We start from the raw sequence: 17,007 nt of genomic DNA, 5'->3' as shown, positions 1-17,007 counted from the left end.
CTCATGTAATCTGTCCCACCTTTTCGTTGTCTCCACCATGCTGAGAAGCCCCACTGCCATGACAAGACAGTTGTCACAGGAGGGGAAGATACTGGGGAGGAGGAAGCTACATGGAGCAGTGTGACACCATATTGTTGTATATGGGTCTGAGAATAAAGTGTGAGTCTCAGGCTGAAGTGTGCATCACAAAAATCCCCACAACACCTCCTGGCTTGGTCCGGCACCCCCTTCCCCTCGAGCCTAGTTGCTGCCCCCCCCCCCCCCCCCAGCTATGCCCCTATGTAGAAATGTTCATTACAATTGACTACGTCTGCACTCCCAGAGCTACTCAGCAAGCCCTATCATCTTGTCTGAGCACCATTTGGGATTAACTAGTCCTAAAGGTTAGTCATTTTTTAAAAGACAACTACACTGTTACAACTTTTTCTACTGAAATGTTTAATACTGGCAAGTAGGCAGCGACTGACTTTCTGTCTTTGCCCCGATCAACAGGATGTAGCCATGCACTAAAAATACCATAAATGTACAAGTGGATATTAATAACATTTACACAAAAGTAACTCTGTGATTGAACTTGTGTACCTGATTTGAGGAAGTCTCAAGTTGCCTACATGAAACACTTATATGAAATACTGAAAGGAGTTTCCGAGAAGAAGAAATCTCTCTAAGCTTGGAGTAAAGAAGTGCCATCTTGTTTGACATGGGACGCTACATCACTATGGATGGCAGTGATTGTGCACCTCAGTGACTTGGATGTGAAGCCAGGATTAGTGCTGACTGATGAAGGTCACGAGTGCACCATTGGAGCAAAATTTCACAGGTTTATTTATTTTACCGTGTTTATTATTTTGCAATACTAGATTGCGTCGATGTTCGCTACATGAACATAAAAGGTTAAATATTTTAGTATGGCGTGATGTTGACCTACTGGAGACACTCATTTGCTTGCGATTATCGGCTCTACATTGTCGAGCCGAGGATTCGTCTTGAGTGGTTTGCCTTTCATGGCTTGGTCTTCCACGTTTTGGGGACATGGCAACAGTCAAACTGGTAAGCACTATTCTTTGCATCACCCTAATATGAATGTCGCTCAGCAATGCTTGACTCTCCCTAGCGGCGCTGTTGGCTGAAGCACAACAGCGCCGCTAGACTTAACATAGGAACTTTGACCTGGCCTGACACGTCACTCAATGTATCAAACTCAAATTTTATGATTTTACGGCGGTGGTGAGGATGTCACAAATCTAATGACACCAAAATCATCCACCAAAGGTCACGCAACGGGGTCAAAGTGTGGTGCACGAAAAAGCCTGAAGGCTTTTTTTATGGGGGCGCTTCATAGGGTTTTCTTATTCTCGGAAAACACCTTTACCCTTTAGGATGTGCAATAAATAATTATATATAGTTAGTTAAATGTCATTAGCTACAAGAAATTACAAAAATATCACTAAGTAATAGTTCTTTTGGCTACAAGTGCCACTTTCAGGATGTGACATTGTAATTTACAGTGCATTCGACTAACCATTTTAGAATTTGATGCATACTACCTCCAGAAACCTCACAATAAGACCACCACTAGTGATGAGCGAGCATACTCGCTAAGGGCAATTGCTCGAGCGAGCATTGCCCTTAGCGAGTACCTGCCCACTCGAGAGACAAGGTTCGAGTGCCGGCGGCGGGCAGGGAGCTGCGGGGGAGAGCGGGGAGATCTCTCTCTCCCTCTCTCCCCCCTGCTGACTGCCGCAACTCACCGCTCCCCGCGCCGGCAGCCGAACCTTGTCTCTCGAGTGGGCAGGTACTCGCTAAGGGCAATGCTCGCTCGAGCAATTGCCCTTAGGGAGTATGCTCGCTCATCTCTAACCACCACCCTTTCCGCATTGGTAGACCCAACCCTAATTAGCAATCCTTATAATATCATCACATCTTGGAACTTTTGCTCGTACTTTTGAAACAGTGCACTAACTTCCTCATACCAGTTCCAGTTTGTATTCTTCTGACTTACTTCTAATGCCCTAACTGCAATACGTTTGCTTTAGCAGCACATTGACCTTGAGTGGTCACTGCTATGAAGGTCTACAGTATGACCAAACACTGTATGGTCAATATGTTCTTCCTTTGCTAGAACCTGTCTTACTGCTTCTTCAAATGCACCAGTAACATTTGTGTCATCTTTGGCACTTGTTTCTAGGTAGGGGTAGCCCCCATTGTCACTGCACCAGCCTTGTGCTTCAGCTGTGCTAACTTCTCTTTCTTCCTTGTCAAGTTTGTTACCTAACACAACAAAAGGAAAATGTTCAGGTTCTTTAACATCGGCATAAAATATGAATTCCTTTCTCCAGCTACTGAGATTATGGAAACTCTGCCTGTCATCCATGCTGAACGTAAGTAGACAACAGTCCGCTCCTCTGTAGAAGGGAGTGCGAAGACTCTTAAAGCGTTCTTGACCTGCAGTGTCCCATATCTGTAGAGTCACCAACCTGCCATCAACTTCAAGGTCCCGGTTAAGAAACTCAACTCCAATAGTGTGAAATGCTTGAGAGTCAAACTTGTTAGTTACATAACGATTCATAAGAGAGCTTTTTCCAACGCCACCATCCCCCAATAGTATGACTTTGAGCAGTAAAGACTTCCCGCTCATTGCTGTTGGATTTGAAGATGTTCTATAGCTTACTGATGGATTTCGACAAAATCATCCTTACAGAAAATGATGGGATATCCTAAAATAAAGAAAAAACAACTACAGTGAAATAGTTAAACAGTTACTTTTTAACTACTTGGTCAAATATGTATATAGCCCTACTATAAATATAGTGGATGGTTGCTAAGTGTTATCACTGGGGAGTAGTGCTGAGTGAACCAAAACGGTAGAACCCTGTTTCGGGTTGACCCCGTGTACGGGCGTGTATGGTGGAGAAATTGTACTGTGTAGGACCATGTACTCACGCCAAGACAAAACTTTGAACTCCTTGTCATGTTCCTCAAACCATTCCTGAATAGCTTTTGCAGTGTGTGTCAGGCGCATTATCCTGCTGGAAGACGCCACTGCCATTAGGGAACATTATTACCGTTAAAGAGGTTCTCTCAGCAAAAAAAAATAAAAAATTCTATACTCACCTGTACCTCATTGGGCCGTTCACCAGACAACTCCTCATCTTCCCATGTCCATCCTGTAGGCTGTATAAGCCCACATCTCTAATGCCACTTCTATTCTAATACCTCAAAGAGTCTCCCTCTATATAAACACGAGATATTACCGTTACTTGGCAGTATATGCTTGATATTGGTTCGGAGTAAACTCGGAAATACATTATGAACAAGCACCAATGATTCGTGCTTTGTGTACTAATAAACATATAAAATTGATCCTTTAGTACTAAACTCATTGATCTCCTGATGACCCGCCATTATTAGCGGAGAAACGCGTTGAGAATAAATGGAAAGAGATTATACAGTACTGAGAGAGCTAACTATGAGTGCATCAATGCCGATATTAGTAATCTGAATGAATTAAGAATCCAGGACTACTAAACAGGCCCTGGAAGGAGAAGAAGTGTGCTCACTGACATTTATACTGGGCCCACAACTTGTCCTTATATCCTTTCTCTTTTGCTCGCATGAATTCAAGCATAAGAGGGTTTCTAGAGAGGCATATAGGTTTATGAATAATGATATGAAGACCCGCACCACTGCATGATACATTTCAATCAACCTTTATTACAACACAGCTCTCTAGAAACTTATTTTCCCTCTGTTTAAAACTATACTATGCTCATCTATTCAAGCTTCATTGCTGAGTCCATCTAGTGATGGTAGCTGAGTTGTTTGTTACTTTGATAGTGAACTAAGAGCATAAGAGAGGGACACTAGTATAGAATTTGGTCCGAGTTCTTTTTAATTGTTCGTTGATTAAAGCCACTGTACGTTGCCAACTTCCCATAACATGCTCTTCCTCTCTGCTATGATTGTATACAGAGGGAAGCAGTATTAGGATGTGGCACCTAGGTCCTTGAATAGACTCTCATATCTCCATCAACCCAGTGGCTTCTGTGTTGTGCCCCGTGTTCGTTCAAGTAATTTTTAAATATAATTAATAAAGAATTATCATTTTAGATTTGTCTAAACTGTGAATAGGCTGTATAAGGCAGTGCAGAAGCTGGCAAAGTTCCAGCATTCGCAACTCCCTTAACCACTGCCGGGCAGCAAGTACTTCCGCCCTGGTCAGTGGTTGGCACGTGACGCTAGGCGCACGCGATGCGTCACTCCTACACCGGCCGTGTCTAACCGCCGGAGTCAACAGTGAGTGCGCATGTGCGCCGGGAAGGGGGGCGCATGCACGTTCGACATCGACTCCGGAGATTAGACGCGGCCGGTGTAGGAGTGACGTGTCACGTGCCGACCACTGACCCGGGCGGAAGTACTTGCCGTCTGGCAGTGGCTGAGCAGTTGCGGAGCTGCAACTTTGCCAGCTTCTGCACTGCCTTATACAGCCTGCAGGACAGACATGGGAAGACAAGGAGGTGTCTGGTGAACGGCGCGGTGAGGTACAGGGGAGTATAGAATTTTTTTTTTTGCTGACAGAACCCCTTTAAGGCCTCCTGTTTACTAGGAAATTCGGGCCTGCGCGGATTCTCCATGCAGTATCCCGCAGCGTGTCCCTCCTTTCCCGCAGACATGAGGCCTATAAATTGATATTACTCACCTGTCCGGACGCTGCAGGTTCCCGTCCGTCACGGCTGGATCTTCTTTTCTTCTGCCCTGCGGATGTGCTCGGCACGCCAGCAGCGTGCCGTGTGCATGTGCCGTACACTCTTTTTTTTTTGAATCCCTGCTTTCCTGCGGCCGAGCAGAATTTAAGCTGCGGTAGTGCCACGAATACGGACGGCTTCCATAGGCTTCAACGGAAGCCTGCGGGAGCCGTCCGTGCGGGAAAGAAAAATGGAGCATGCTGCGATACAGAATATGAAGAATCCGGACAGGTACATGGGGTCACCGGACGAGCACAGGGTCGATTCGCTGCAGGATCTTGCATGTGGAATCTGACCTGGTTGTGTGCAGCTGTCCTATTGTAAAAGAAAATGTGATTCTTTAAACCAGACCACCTTATGCCATTGCTTCATGGACCGATTAGAGGCACTTGCAGCAGTGGGCATGGGGTTAGAATGACCACCCTGACCAATTGTGCTATGCACCCTCATATGGAGCATGCTGGGATGCACGTGTGTTCCATCACATTCCAATGATAGGAATGGCAGGGTGAGGTAGAGTTAGGTTCCTGTGTGGGGTTGCCCTTTTCGGGGTGGTTTCTCTGCTTTCTCATCTTTAGACTAGTATTTGGGATAGCTTAGAGTGCAGTAAGGTTGTTTTACATTATTATTACTAAAGGTTATATAGTATTGCTACTGACAGTACACTTTTCTGTGAACGCTAGTAGAGATGAGCGAGCATACTCGCTAAGGGCAATTGCCCGAGCAAGCATTGCCCTTAGCGAGTACCTGCCCGCTCGAGAGAAAAAGTTCGGCTTCTGGCGCAGGTGACAGGTGAGTTGCGGCAGTGAGCAGGGGGAGCGGGGGGGGGGGGGGGGGAGAGGGAGAGAGAGATCTCCGTTCCTCCCCGCTCTCCGCCGTCGCCCGAACCTTTTCTCTCAAGCGGGCAGGTACTCGCTTAGGGCAATGCTCACTCAAGTAATTGCCCTTAGCGAGTATGCTCACTCATCACTAAACGCTAGTAATTTTTGTGTGTGTAATAGGTATCTGTGCCATCACGGGCTTACATTAGTGGTAAATCAGTGAGAATATTCAATCATAGCCAACATCATCTTTTTTCAGCAATTTATGATACAGGTACTTTTCTGTGGGATGGAAGACGACAAACTAGCTTTCGCTAGTCAATGCATGGATACGTTTTGGGCGCTCTTGACCCTCTCGCTGGTAGACAATTCTCCTTCCTTGCCCACATTTGGCAGGTATTAACCCCTGCATACACCCAGCAAGCGTCTGATGATTCTTTGACCCAGTTGTATAGCCATCATAATTTGGCACTCCTCAAATTATCTCAGATCTTACCCATTTTTCCTGCTTTCAACACATCAGCTTGAAGGACCAACTGTTCCCTTGCTTCCCAATATATCCCAGCCCCGACAGGTTCCATTGTCACAAGATAATCAAGAAAAAAAACGTATATATCCAAGCACTCAAAGATGTAGGAGGAATAAACACGAAACTGAAGTCAAAGGGACGAAGAAGGTGCAAGCCTCGCACCAAAACCTGTTGTTCCTGTACCTACCTTAATAAATACATTTGGGATTTCTTACTGTTTCTTGGTTCTTGCCCCTCATTAATGCACAGTAGGGTTCTCTTTGGCTGGGTGAGAAGCCATCAATCTAAAGAGATAATGTTTCTCCTTATGAAGAACACCACAGGAAAGTAAGTAGTGCTATGAAGGATTACGCCATCACTCGTTTACATACCCTTTTCCCAGGAGGCATTGCATGGTCTATACGACTCCCTATACCCTTGTGGTGCTCTCCATAAGAAGAAACATTACCTACTTGGTACCATGCCATGCAAACGATGTTAATATATGTTTGGCTGCAGCTATTTAGCTAAAACCATAATATCTTTCGGATGGTCCTTAACCGTAAACTGTGATGTACTCCTATATCTCACACTTCAACAGCGCCACATATTCCCCTGGTGGCAATATTTGGTACTATTTCTTCTTCTTTGAGGAATCTGAACCCCCATCCCCACTGAGTATACAGCTTTATTGGGTTCTGCCCCATAGTTGTGTCACTATAGACTATGAACACCTCTAGTTTAATCCTGATCACTATTATTGCAGTGATATTTACAAAGCTTTTTATGCCAGTTTTTGGCGTAAAAAAAGTCACAGAATTTGGCACAATGCTTGCGCTTAAATTCTGCGACTTTAGTTCCTCCATGGCACTTTTATGAAACGAGGGTGTGGCTTGCAGAAAGGGGGCGTGGCTTCCCCAGACCACCACATTTATGTATAATTTATGCCAGCAGCTAGTGTAAATTCTACCAAAAATGTACATCAGGTCGGACCTAGCGTACATGTCTGACTATGGGCACGGAGGAGCTGAGATGCGACTAAATACACGCAGAGGCTCGAGATCATGCTTGCCAATGTGCTATTTTCACGGCGATGTAGCATTTTTGATTTAAAAACCCATTGCTCATCCGTGTGAATGTAGCCTAAAAAAACCCAAAAAACATTGTATGGCTGAATGCACGCGGCCGGCCGGATCTGCTGGTGGAGTCACACCCTGTGCCGGCCGCGGACCCCCCGTGTACCTGTCTTCTGTGTGGTATGGATGTGCCAGCCGATGCACAGAATGCCACGCCGTCGTGCTGGCGATAACACGGTTCTGCGATTTTGAAAATTGAGATTTCAGAATCGTCGCGGGTCGGACGGCTTCCATTGATTGCAACGGAAGCTGTCATGCGACTCCCGCGTGAAAATAGAGCATGCTGCGATTCTTCCTCCACGAGCGGAAATGGCAAGCGATTTGTACAAATCGCAATCGCAATTACAGTCTGAGGCAGCGTGCGGACAAATTTTTCACGACTATTTCATAAAAACACAGCATGCGCTACTTTAGTCCATTTTTATAGAAAATGCGCCTATATTAGTCTACGGAAGGTGAATAAACTAGAGATGCGTCCGTATTTCAGCAGTACTCGTCTCCGTATTTGCGTATGCTGGTATTATTTTCCATTAGGCAAAAAAAACAAACAATGAAAGCAAATAGAGCTGAAATAAAGACGTATTACAGGCGCGTTATAATCCGCTCGTACGGCGTATAACGCATCGTGTATCCGCAGCTCGCACCTGCGCCAATCCGTAGACATCTGCAGAGACAGGGGCTGACATGGAAGGAGACGCATCACTCACCCGGCCATAGAGGATGACAACACACGGACTGAGCGCAGGTCCTCCTGGGGGCTAGGGGGCAGCAGTCATGTGCTGAGTCATGTGACTACTGGGGGAGGTGGGTCATGTGCCCGCCTGTCCTGGGGCCTCAGGTGCTTTATGTGTAGTACATGGAGGATGTTACATTCTAGGGGGCGAAAGGACCTTTGATGATGTCATGGTCATGTGATCAGCCCTGTATATATGGGAGGCGTCTCAGAGTGCAAAGTGTTCATCAGCACCGAACAGAAGCCTCTATCGTGGCTGTAAGGGCGTATTCACACGAGCGAGTTCTGTCCGATAGCAACGATAGAATAGCCTGTGTCGATGCGCCCTCAGGCCACTTCACCCCGGGCGTAAAGTTTATACACTCTTTCTTTATACTTGCTCTTTTTGCACATTTGTGTACCAAAGGTTCGCATAGAAGTCTATGAGCGTTGCACAATGGCGCAATGGGATGTAAAAATACGCTGCACCATCCCATAAAAAAAGAACACATCTGGAACTCATTAAATAGCCCTGTAAATCGTGGCGTGTTTGTCTGCCGCACGCAAATGCACCTGCCCTGTGTGCGGAAAAAGTACAGTAAAATACACCAACATGTGCGCATAAACACCTTGTACATAGCGCAAATATGTAGCACTAAGGCGTGTGCAAAAGCGCCTGGGCCCATGTGAAGGGGGCTTAACGGTGTGCGTCGTGCGCGAGAGCTCTGTGTGTTTTTAGCCTTTGTGAGAAGGGCCTATGGGGGGGTCTCACACAAACGGATTCTAATTGCAGAATTCACGATCGCCGTGCGCGTTGACTTTCTGCGGCATAACACAGGCATTGAAAGGCATGTTTCGAACAAAAATTACAATTTGCTCTATTTTGTCACAGACGGCCTCCACTGAAGTCATTGCGTACGGGCTGCAGGTATCCGTGTCATCAGTAAGCGATGGTGCGGGAAATACAAACAAAGAAAAACTGTACTGCTCATGACCGCCTGCGAGCCGCTGCGGTCATTCACAGTACAGTTTAATCAGGTACGTAGGGTCACTGGCGTTAGGGCTAATGCCCACGACCAGATTTCTGCCACGTGAAATGCGGCAGAAATCTGCAGCGTTACACCGCAGCTATTAGGTTCTATTGAAGATAATAGCTGAATCTTCACACTGCGGAATTCCGCATCGTGAAATAACCCGCGGCATGTCCTATTTACGCGCGGCCGACTTCCATTGTAGCCAATGGAAGCTGGCCATTACACTATACTTCCGAAGTATAGCGTGAATACGCGCCCCGCCCACCGCGTCATATGACACTGCCGGCGCGTCATGCGGAACTTGAACAGCGGATCTGGGGGTGAGTATAAGGTCTTTGGAGGGGCGGGGCGCTGTGACTGACTCCGCTGCAGTATTCCGCTTGCGGTGCCCGTCACGACCGTGGGCATAAGCCCTTAGTGTTGAACTACATTGCACTACATATAAGTAGGTGCAGCGTCCCATAGGCAGACCCCGGACACCTGACATACGTAGGAAGCTGGGAAGGTAGAGTGCTGACTTGTCACAGTGGCACTTACCAGACTCTGGAGGGACACACGTAGCCAACCGCAGAGAAGCACTGCAGGCAACCTGGGGCACCCCTAGGAAAGGAAATGCCCATTAAACAGGATAACAAGGAGTTAATGGTCACAAGTGACGCCACCGTTCCTTCACACACCGGTATGACCCTCGGAGGATAATAAATTCAGTCACAGACAATTCTTGAGTACCGCAGTTAGAGCCGCATAGACTTTACTTGAAACAGATACAGTAATACAAGGTAGCTCAATTGTAAACTTCACAGTGCAGGCAAATAATTAGACTTCGGAACATAGTACCTCCACACGCCTCTCATAAGCTCAAAGACGCATGTGTGTGAACAGAGATTCTTATCTTGCAGTACCTCCACCCAGACATACATAGTAACATAGTATGTAAGGCCGAATGAAGACAATGTCCATCTAGTTCAGCCTGTTTAACCTCCTTGTTGATCCAGAGGAAGGCAAAAAACAAAAAAAAAACCAGAGGCAGAACCCAATTAGCCCTTTACATGCAGGCTTTGGATTTTTGCAGACGTTAACCTCTTAAGCGCCGCAGCTGTGCAACACACATACTGGAAATAACAAGACAGCTTTGCACAGTGCATCAACATAATACATACATGTATGACATTTATGGAGGTGACCATGGTGATGTACTGGGCCACTACAGTTCCCCCCTACTTAAGAACAAGCCGACCCCGGCGCCTCCAAAGCATAGTGTATAAATCCGGAGTCTCTAAACATGAGCTTGACAAAGACCATAGTTTAATGGTTGAAATGTCGCATTTGTGTATGTTTGGACTTCAATAAAGACCTGTTTTTTTACCATGAGATCATTTAAGGACATTTTGGATGCCTTACCACCTCTTTCCTAAGCCTTGTGAAGTGGGCGCCTTTTTGGGTAGCCCAACCAAAAATAAGTAACAGTCCATTAAACATGAGTGGCGCAGCAGCTCTGATCCTGTTCTATGTGACGCCAGAATTTGGGGTCCTGCAGTGTCCCATAGGGAGACCCCGGACACCTGACATACGTGGGGAGCTGGGAGTGTAGCGTGCTGACTTGTCACGGTGACACTGACCAGGCTCCTTCCTGGAGGCAACACATGCAGCCAAGGCCAGAGTAGCACTGCAGTCCACCTGGGACACCCCGATGTCTATAAATTGTTTGCCTACTTGGAGGTATTGTTATCACGGGATCGCCATCTTCCCTCCACCTAGATGGGTGGTCGCACCTCAGTAACCCACGTCCAGGCCAGATATTTGGGAAAAGGCTATAAATCTGTTTTTATTATGGTAACATAACAGACAGCAATAGGGAAACCTTAAGGCCTCATGTCCACGGGCTTAAAATCCGCAGCGTTTCTCCCGCACGCGGATCCGCGCCCCATAGGGATGCATTGGACACCCGCAGGTAGTTAAATACCTGTGGATATAATTTTTCTCGTCAGGCGCGGATCTGCGTGCGGGAAAAAAAATGGGCATGCTCCATTTTAGTGCGGGTCTCCCTATTGAAGCCTATGGAAGCTGTCCGGATCAGCGGGAGACCCGTACCAGAATTAAACTCACCTGCTCCGGATGATGCGGTTCTTCCCTTCTTCGCGGCCGGATCTTCTTTCTTCGGCCCGGCGGACGTGCTCGGCGCATGCGCGCGGTACGCTGCTAGCGTGCCGAGCACATCCGCCGGGCCGAAGAAAGAAGATCCGGCCGCGAAAGAAGGAAGATCCGCATCGTCCGGAGCAGGTGAGTTTATTCTGATTTTTAGGCCTCATGTCTGCGGGGCAGAAGGGACCAGCTACGGATTCTACATGAAGAAACTGCGGCGGGCCTGATTTTCCCCGTGGACATGAGGCCTAAAGCAATGGGTAGCTTACAATTACACTAGAAAAACTGTTGCAAAAGCTACATTAGTTTGCTTCTTGAAGTAAAGTGAGTTGTCTTGCAGTTCCTTCTGTGTCTCCTTGCCGCGTCATCCAAGAGAACTCTATGAAGTAGTGTCTCACCGGGCCCAAGTAGGTGTGCATGCAGCAGAGCTCTATCTGTTGTGATTGCATACAATCAGAAGTATATAAGAGCTGTAGGTGCTACTTTATGGTGGTTGCAGAAGAGTGATACGTCTGTTTAATGTGCACGCAGCAGGAATGTACCCCTGCTCCATGAAAATTAGACCTACCCCAAAAATAAGCCCTATCATGATTTTTCAAAATTTTGGGGGATGCAGTATGATTTTTCAGGATTTTTCATGATGCTTGAACTGTAGGCCCTACTCCAAAAAAAGCCCCAGTTACAGGTAATAAAAAAGCCAATTTCAGATACTGTCGACACAGCTACATATGAAAAAAGGTAAAATCTTTTGGAGCAAAAATTAATATAGGACCCTGACTTATTTTCAGGGAAACTGGGTATATGAGTAAGGCCGGATTTACATTGCGGAATCCAGCAAATATCTGGCAGTTACATGCTATGCAAAAGCACTTTTTCCTGCCCACGACCGGTAACCAATTGTGATTTTCTGCTTGTGGGGGAAATATCACAGCATGGTCTATTTTAGTGCCGGCTATGCACGGACAGCTTCCATTGAAGTCGTCTGTGCTGCGGCTTTTCCACAATGAGCATTGCAAAAGGGTCGCGGGATCCTTGTCATTGTCTAGCGATGGTGCGGGAGAATCTGTACTGCGCATGTCCGACGGCTTGCCGTCCGGAACATCGGCAGTACAGAAGGCCATCTGCACTGATGCCGGAGTCACTGGTTGTGCACAGGGTTGGATTCCGCTGCGGTATTCTGTGCAGGTGGCTTAATGTGCATGAAGTAGAGGTTTATGTGTATGAGACATCTATGCAGCATGTGTGTAAGTAACAGACCTGTGTGTACTGTGCATTCATAAAGGCTATGTGTGTAATGTTCATGCAGACTTACATATTGCCGGCTGCACACGACTGAGTCGGATTCTGTATACGGGAGTCCACAGTGGAATCTGTCCCTGATCGCGTCCAGCGTCCGCGCATACATGTCTCTTTTCTTCTGAATCTGTATTGTGGATGGCTGCAGCAAGCTGTCATCGGACATGTGCAGCACAGATTTTTTTAAAAATGTTTGTGTTTCCCGCACCGTCGTTGGCGATGACGCGGGTGCCCCGACCTATACGCAATGTCAATTGCAGATGAGCCGCGGATCGGATGGCTTCCATTGACTTCAAGGGAAGCTGTCTGTGTGGAATCCACACTAAAATAGAACGTGCTGCAATTTTTCCTCCGCTCACGGAAATCCCAATTCGTTTCTTTGAGTGTGTAAGAAAAAGCACTTTTGCATTGCATGTTAGGAACAGCATTTGCTGCGGATCTGCAGTGTGGATTCCAACTGCGGATTCCACAATGCAAATCCGTTCAAGTGCCGGCCTTGCAGATTTTTAGGCTGGCTACACAAAGACGTATTTGCGTGTGTACTTGAATGTACAATACGCAGTAAATAGAACCCATTTATGTCAATGGGTTTGCTCACATTACCGTATTTTAGTTTGCTCATTTTGATCATATTCTATCTTTCTGCATATTTGCACATCAATGGTCCCCATAGAAGTCAATGGGTGGGGACGCAAATGTGCAGACAATACGCAAGGAGATACATGAAACACTGCATAATGCCGTTGGAAAAAGAACACATCTGGAACTCACTAGACAAATTAGCCATTTCAATCGGTGTGTTTTTGCATCCTGCACGCAAATGAGCAAAAAAAGTTGAGTAAAATACGCTGAGACGAGTAAAGAAGCCTCATTCATTGCTCAAGAAAGACGCGCTAAGGCGTGCGCAATTGCACTCGTGCTCGTGTGAAGCTGGCCTCCACATTAAAGTTCCACAATAAAGCACAGTTTTAACAAACTCCATTCATTCAGAGTAGACCGTCTGCAGCATATTGTTGGCATGATGAGGATGATCAAATCTGCAGTCTGCTTTATCTGTTGTGGAAAGACCTTGGATCTTCAACACAGATTTTATCTACTGCAATCACTAAGTCGACTACACCCTGACTAAGGCCGGCTGCACACGGGCATATTTGCATTGCGAAATCCAGAGCGGCCGTCTGCCTCCGCAGCAAATATTTTCCATAGCATGCTATGGAAAAGCGCTTTTTCCTGCACACAAGCGGAAATCAATTGTGATTTTCCGCTTGTGGAGGAAAAATGACAGCATGCTCTATTTTTATGCAGTGTCCACACAGAGGGCTTCCATTGAAGTCAATGGAAGCCGTCCGACCCGCAGGCCACCCGCAATTAACATTGCAGACAGGTCCCAGATTCTACATCATCGCCTAGTGACGGCGTGGGAAAATCTGTGCTACCCATGTCTGGCGGCAAGCTGTCCGGACCATACGCTGTACAGATAAGAAGAAAAGAAGACAGGTACGTGAAGTCACCAGCCGGGCACAGGAAGATTCTGCTTGGAGATCCCGGAATCTGCCCCGCTAGTGTGCAACCGGCCTCAGGAAGAGTGGCGCTTCAGACATCAAAGGCATGCAATACCCTCTGTTGAAGGATAATGCCTAAAACACAAGCTGGAGCTTTGCAAGACGTACCTAAAGACCAAGAAACCTTTTTTTTTTGCAATGTAACTAATCAGAAAGTTTATCAGACATGTTCTAAAACTGAAAGTTGGTCCTAGTTAAAGGGGTTGTCCGAGTTTACAACATTAGAATTTTTTTTTTCATGTTAAAGAGTTATTTTTTCAGACTCTCATGTGCTGAAAGAACATATTGCATTACTTTTTGTTTTAGGGCAAAGTGCTCTGTCTGTGCCTGATAAAAGGAATCTTGCAGTCTGTCCAACTGTTTCCTTGACTGTAAACATTAACCACCTTATCAGATATCATACCATAAAAAAATCATAAAACTCAGAGGAGAAGTCATCTCGACGCACGAAGAGCTCACGTATTGCAGTGTCATAAATTAGTGCGTTCGGTAATAGAAAGAAAAAAAACTCCCAAAGTCAATGCTGCAACTTGTCTCCTGCTCTAACCAAGCCTACAAGGCATTCCTAAGCAGAGCAGATGTATCCAGAACACAACTTGGTGATGATATACTTTTTATCCCTAAGGCAATTTCTTGTAGGAGCAGGTAGAAATTAAAGGCGCGGTATCTTCTGTCAAAACTTACATTCCTTTGGAAGGTGCGTTGATGAGGACAAAAAGAATGCCCAGAGAGATAAGAGAAAGTAATTCTGCTTTTTTAGTGTCATGGAGAGGCAAAACTGTGCCGCGCTTTCCTGCTTCTTACAAAAATGGACATAAGTGATCCTGGTATTTTTTTTTACATTATCCGGTTTGCAAAAAAAGTACAACAAATATACCGTATTTGATTAAGAACTGAGCTGCAGTTTTTATCGTGGTTTATTGTAGCATTGCCTTAATATGGAACAATGAAACGTTCAGGTGCGCCCTTCTCTGGCAAATATTGATAGACACACCCTTAAAGTGAACGTTTGAAGAAATTCTCATTTGTATTATTCTATCTGCCACCGTAGGATATTTTTATATCAGAACTCCGTCGGAAACTTGCCACAAGCTGCTATTCACCTAAATTACCAAAAGATTATTTATTACACCCTATTACTTGAGGAGTTAGCAACTTCTAGGCAACACGAAGATTTGATAATAAAACCTGTGCTAACACGTATGTGTAATTATATATATGTAGGGAAAAAAGCAATTACAATACTAACCTCACCCCATTACAAAATGATAAAGAAAAAAGTGGCAGGGAAAAGAAGAAGAAAATCTCAAGGAGCCAGGATGCAGAAGAAAGAAGTATTCCTAATAGAGATGAGCGAGTATACTCGGTAAGGCACATTACTCGAGCGAGTAGTGCCTTATACGAGTATCTTCCCGTTCGTCTCTAAAGATTCGGGGGCCGGCGCGGGTGACAGGTGAGTTGCAGGGGGGGAGAGAGGGAGAGAGAGATCTCCCCTCCGTTCCTCCCCGCCCCCTGCCGGCCCCCGAATCTTTAGAGACGAATGGGGAGATACTCGGCTAAGGCACTACTCGCTCGAGTAATGTGCCTTAGCGAGTATACTCGCTCATCTCTAATTCCTAATTTAAGTGTAACCATGTTTGGAGATGCTCTCAATAAAAATACTAGAAACTGCATTAATGGTGATCCTGGAATATGTTTGGTTACAGAGACCGTCAGGCATAATACAATTCACTCTATAAGTAGCATATTGTGTGACACATGGCACAGGGGCAGACCACAAGGTTGACTTATTCCTGGATCCTGCATGATGAAGCCTAAATCATACCCAGATACGGTCTTGCATGCCCTGAAAACATTTCATTGCATCACTGACCGTTTACTGTCAGGTAGGTCAGCCACCTAGGTTCTGCTCACTGGCCAGATATGGATCCTTTCAGGCTGTCCAGCTGCCCAAACACAATTACTACACTTATCGGGGACTGATTTCTAAAAGAGCTTCACGTGGTTGCAGGTCCACATACAGTAAAAAGTATCCATCTTAGGCGTATTGCACTTTGGGCAAGCGTTTAGGATTGATGAGATGTTTGGATGGATGAAAGCATAGATTACCTTGTCTATGAATTGAATATGGATTTTCCCCACAGTTCATCACAGTTGACTTTTAAAGGTAAAGTCCCCTGGTGCAAGCAACGATTTATGACTGAGGTCACATCATGATGCTTTCTTGGCAGACTGTTTTGCAGGGTGGCTTGCAATTGCCCACCCCAGTCATCTTTTTTATCCCCCAGCAAGCTGGATACTCAATTTTACCGATCTTGGAAGGATGGAAGGCTGAGTCAACCTTGACTATCTGATCCACATGGGGATTGAACCCGCAACCTTCAGGTCGTGAGCGAGAGCTTAGGACTGCATTTCTGCTGCTTTAATACTCTGTGAGGCTCTTTTAACTTTTCACAAGCCTTGGATTACCTTTTGTGGAACTTCAGCATCTCCTCATGTGGTCACTCATTCCCAGTATATTGTTTGAGAAGTCTGTTCTAATAACACATAACTAGCCACCTAGTAAAATAAACCAATAGATCTGTAGGAGAATCAGGCTTGGCCTGAATTAGCCATATTGTTCTCAGTCAGCCATTTTTACTACAGTATTGTAACAAACAGACAGAGGCTTCTTTCACACTAAAGTATATCGGCCGTCCTTTTCACGGATACACAGATTCCAATGCATCAGATCACATGGCCGTATTCCCGCAGCGTGAAAGTGCCCAGCCGGGCCAATATAGCGCTGAGTGCTTTCATGCCGGCCTGCAAAGATAGTCCTGTAACTATCTTTCCGGCTGGAATACTTCGACTGCTGCATGGGCTCCTATGGGAACCAATGACAGCGGCCGTAGAAGGGAGGTGGGAGGGTGTTTAGCAGCGTGACTGCTAAACTCCCTCCCTCTTCTCTCCTCCTCCCCTTTCGCTGTTTGCAATGGGAGGGGGCAGAGCTAAGCTCCGCCCTGCCCTGTCCCCTCTCATTGCTGGCTGTGGACAGGGGTGGGAGCTTAG

The 17,007-nt window shown here is 46.1% G+C and overlaps 1 protein-coding gene across 1 annotated transcript; it reads right to left on the bottom strand.

Moving 5' to 3' along the window:
• Window positions 1-279: 279 nt before the first annotated feature.
• On the bottom strand, window positions 280-8,082 carry RAB9B (RAB9B, member RAS oncogene family). Its single transcript, XM_066580931.1, has 2 exons — window positions 7,918-8,082; window positions 280-2,717 (listed from the first exon to the last, which is right to left on the bottom strand). Exon 2 carries the CDS (start codon window positions 2,636-2,638, stop codon window positions 2,033-2,035), a length of 606 nt encoding a protein of 201 aa, XP_066437028.1. The 5' UTR covers window positions 2,639-2,717; window positions 7,918-8,082; the 3' UTR covers window positions 280-2,032.
• Window positions 8,083-17,007: the final 8,925 nt, after the last annotated feature.

The sequence above is a fragment of the Eleutherodactylus coqui genome, chromosome 10, assembly GCF_035609145.1.
Source record: "Eleutherodactylus coqui strain aEleCoq1 chromosome 10, aEleCoq1.hap1, whole genome shotgun sequence".
Taxonomy (NCBI): Eukaryota; Metazoa; Chordata; class Amphibia; order Anura; family Eleutherodactylidae; genus Eleutherodactylus; species Eleutherodactylus coqui.
Note: the sequence above shows the minus strand (reverse complement) of the source record. Positions and strands in the feature narration are given on the sequence as shown.

What these genes read in the sequence shown, in the direction of transcription:
- RAB9B (XM_066580931.1), bottom strand. Translation starts at nt 2,638, where the DNA reads ATGAGCGGGAAGTCTTTACTGCTCAAAGTCATACTATTGGGGGATGGT.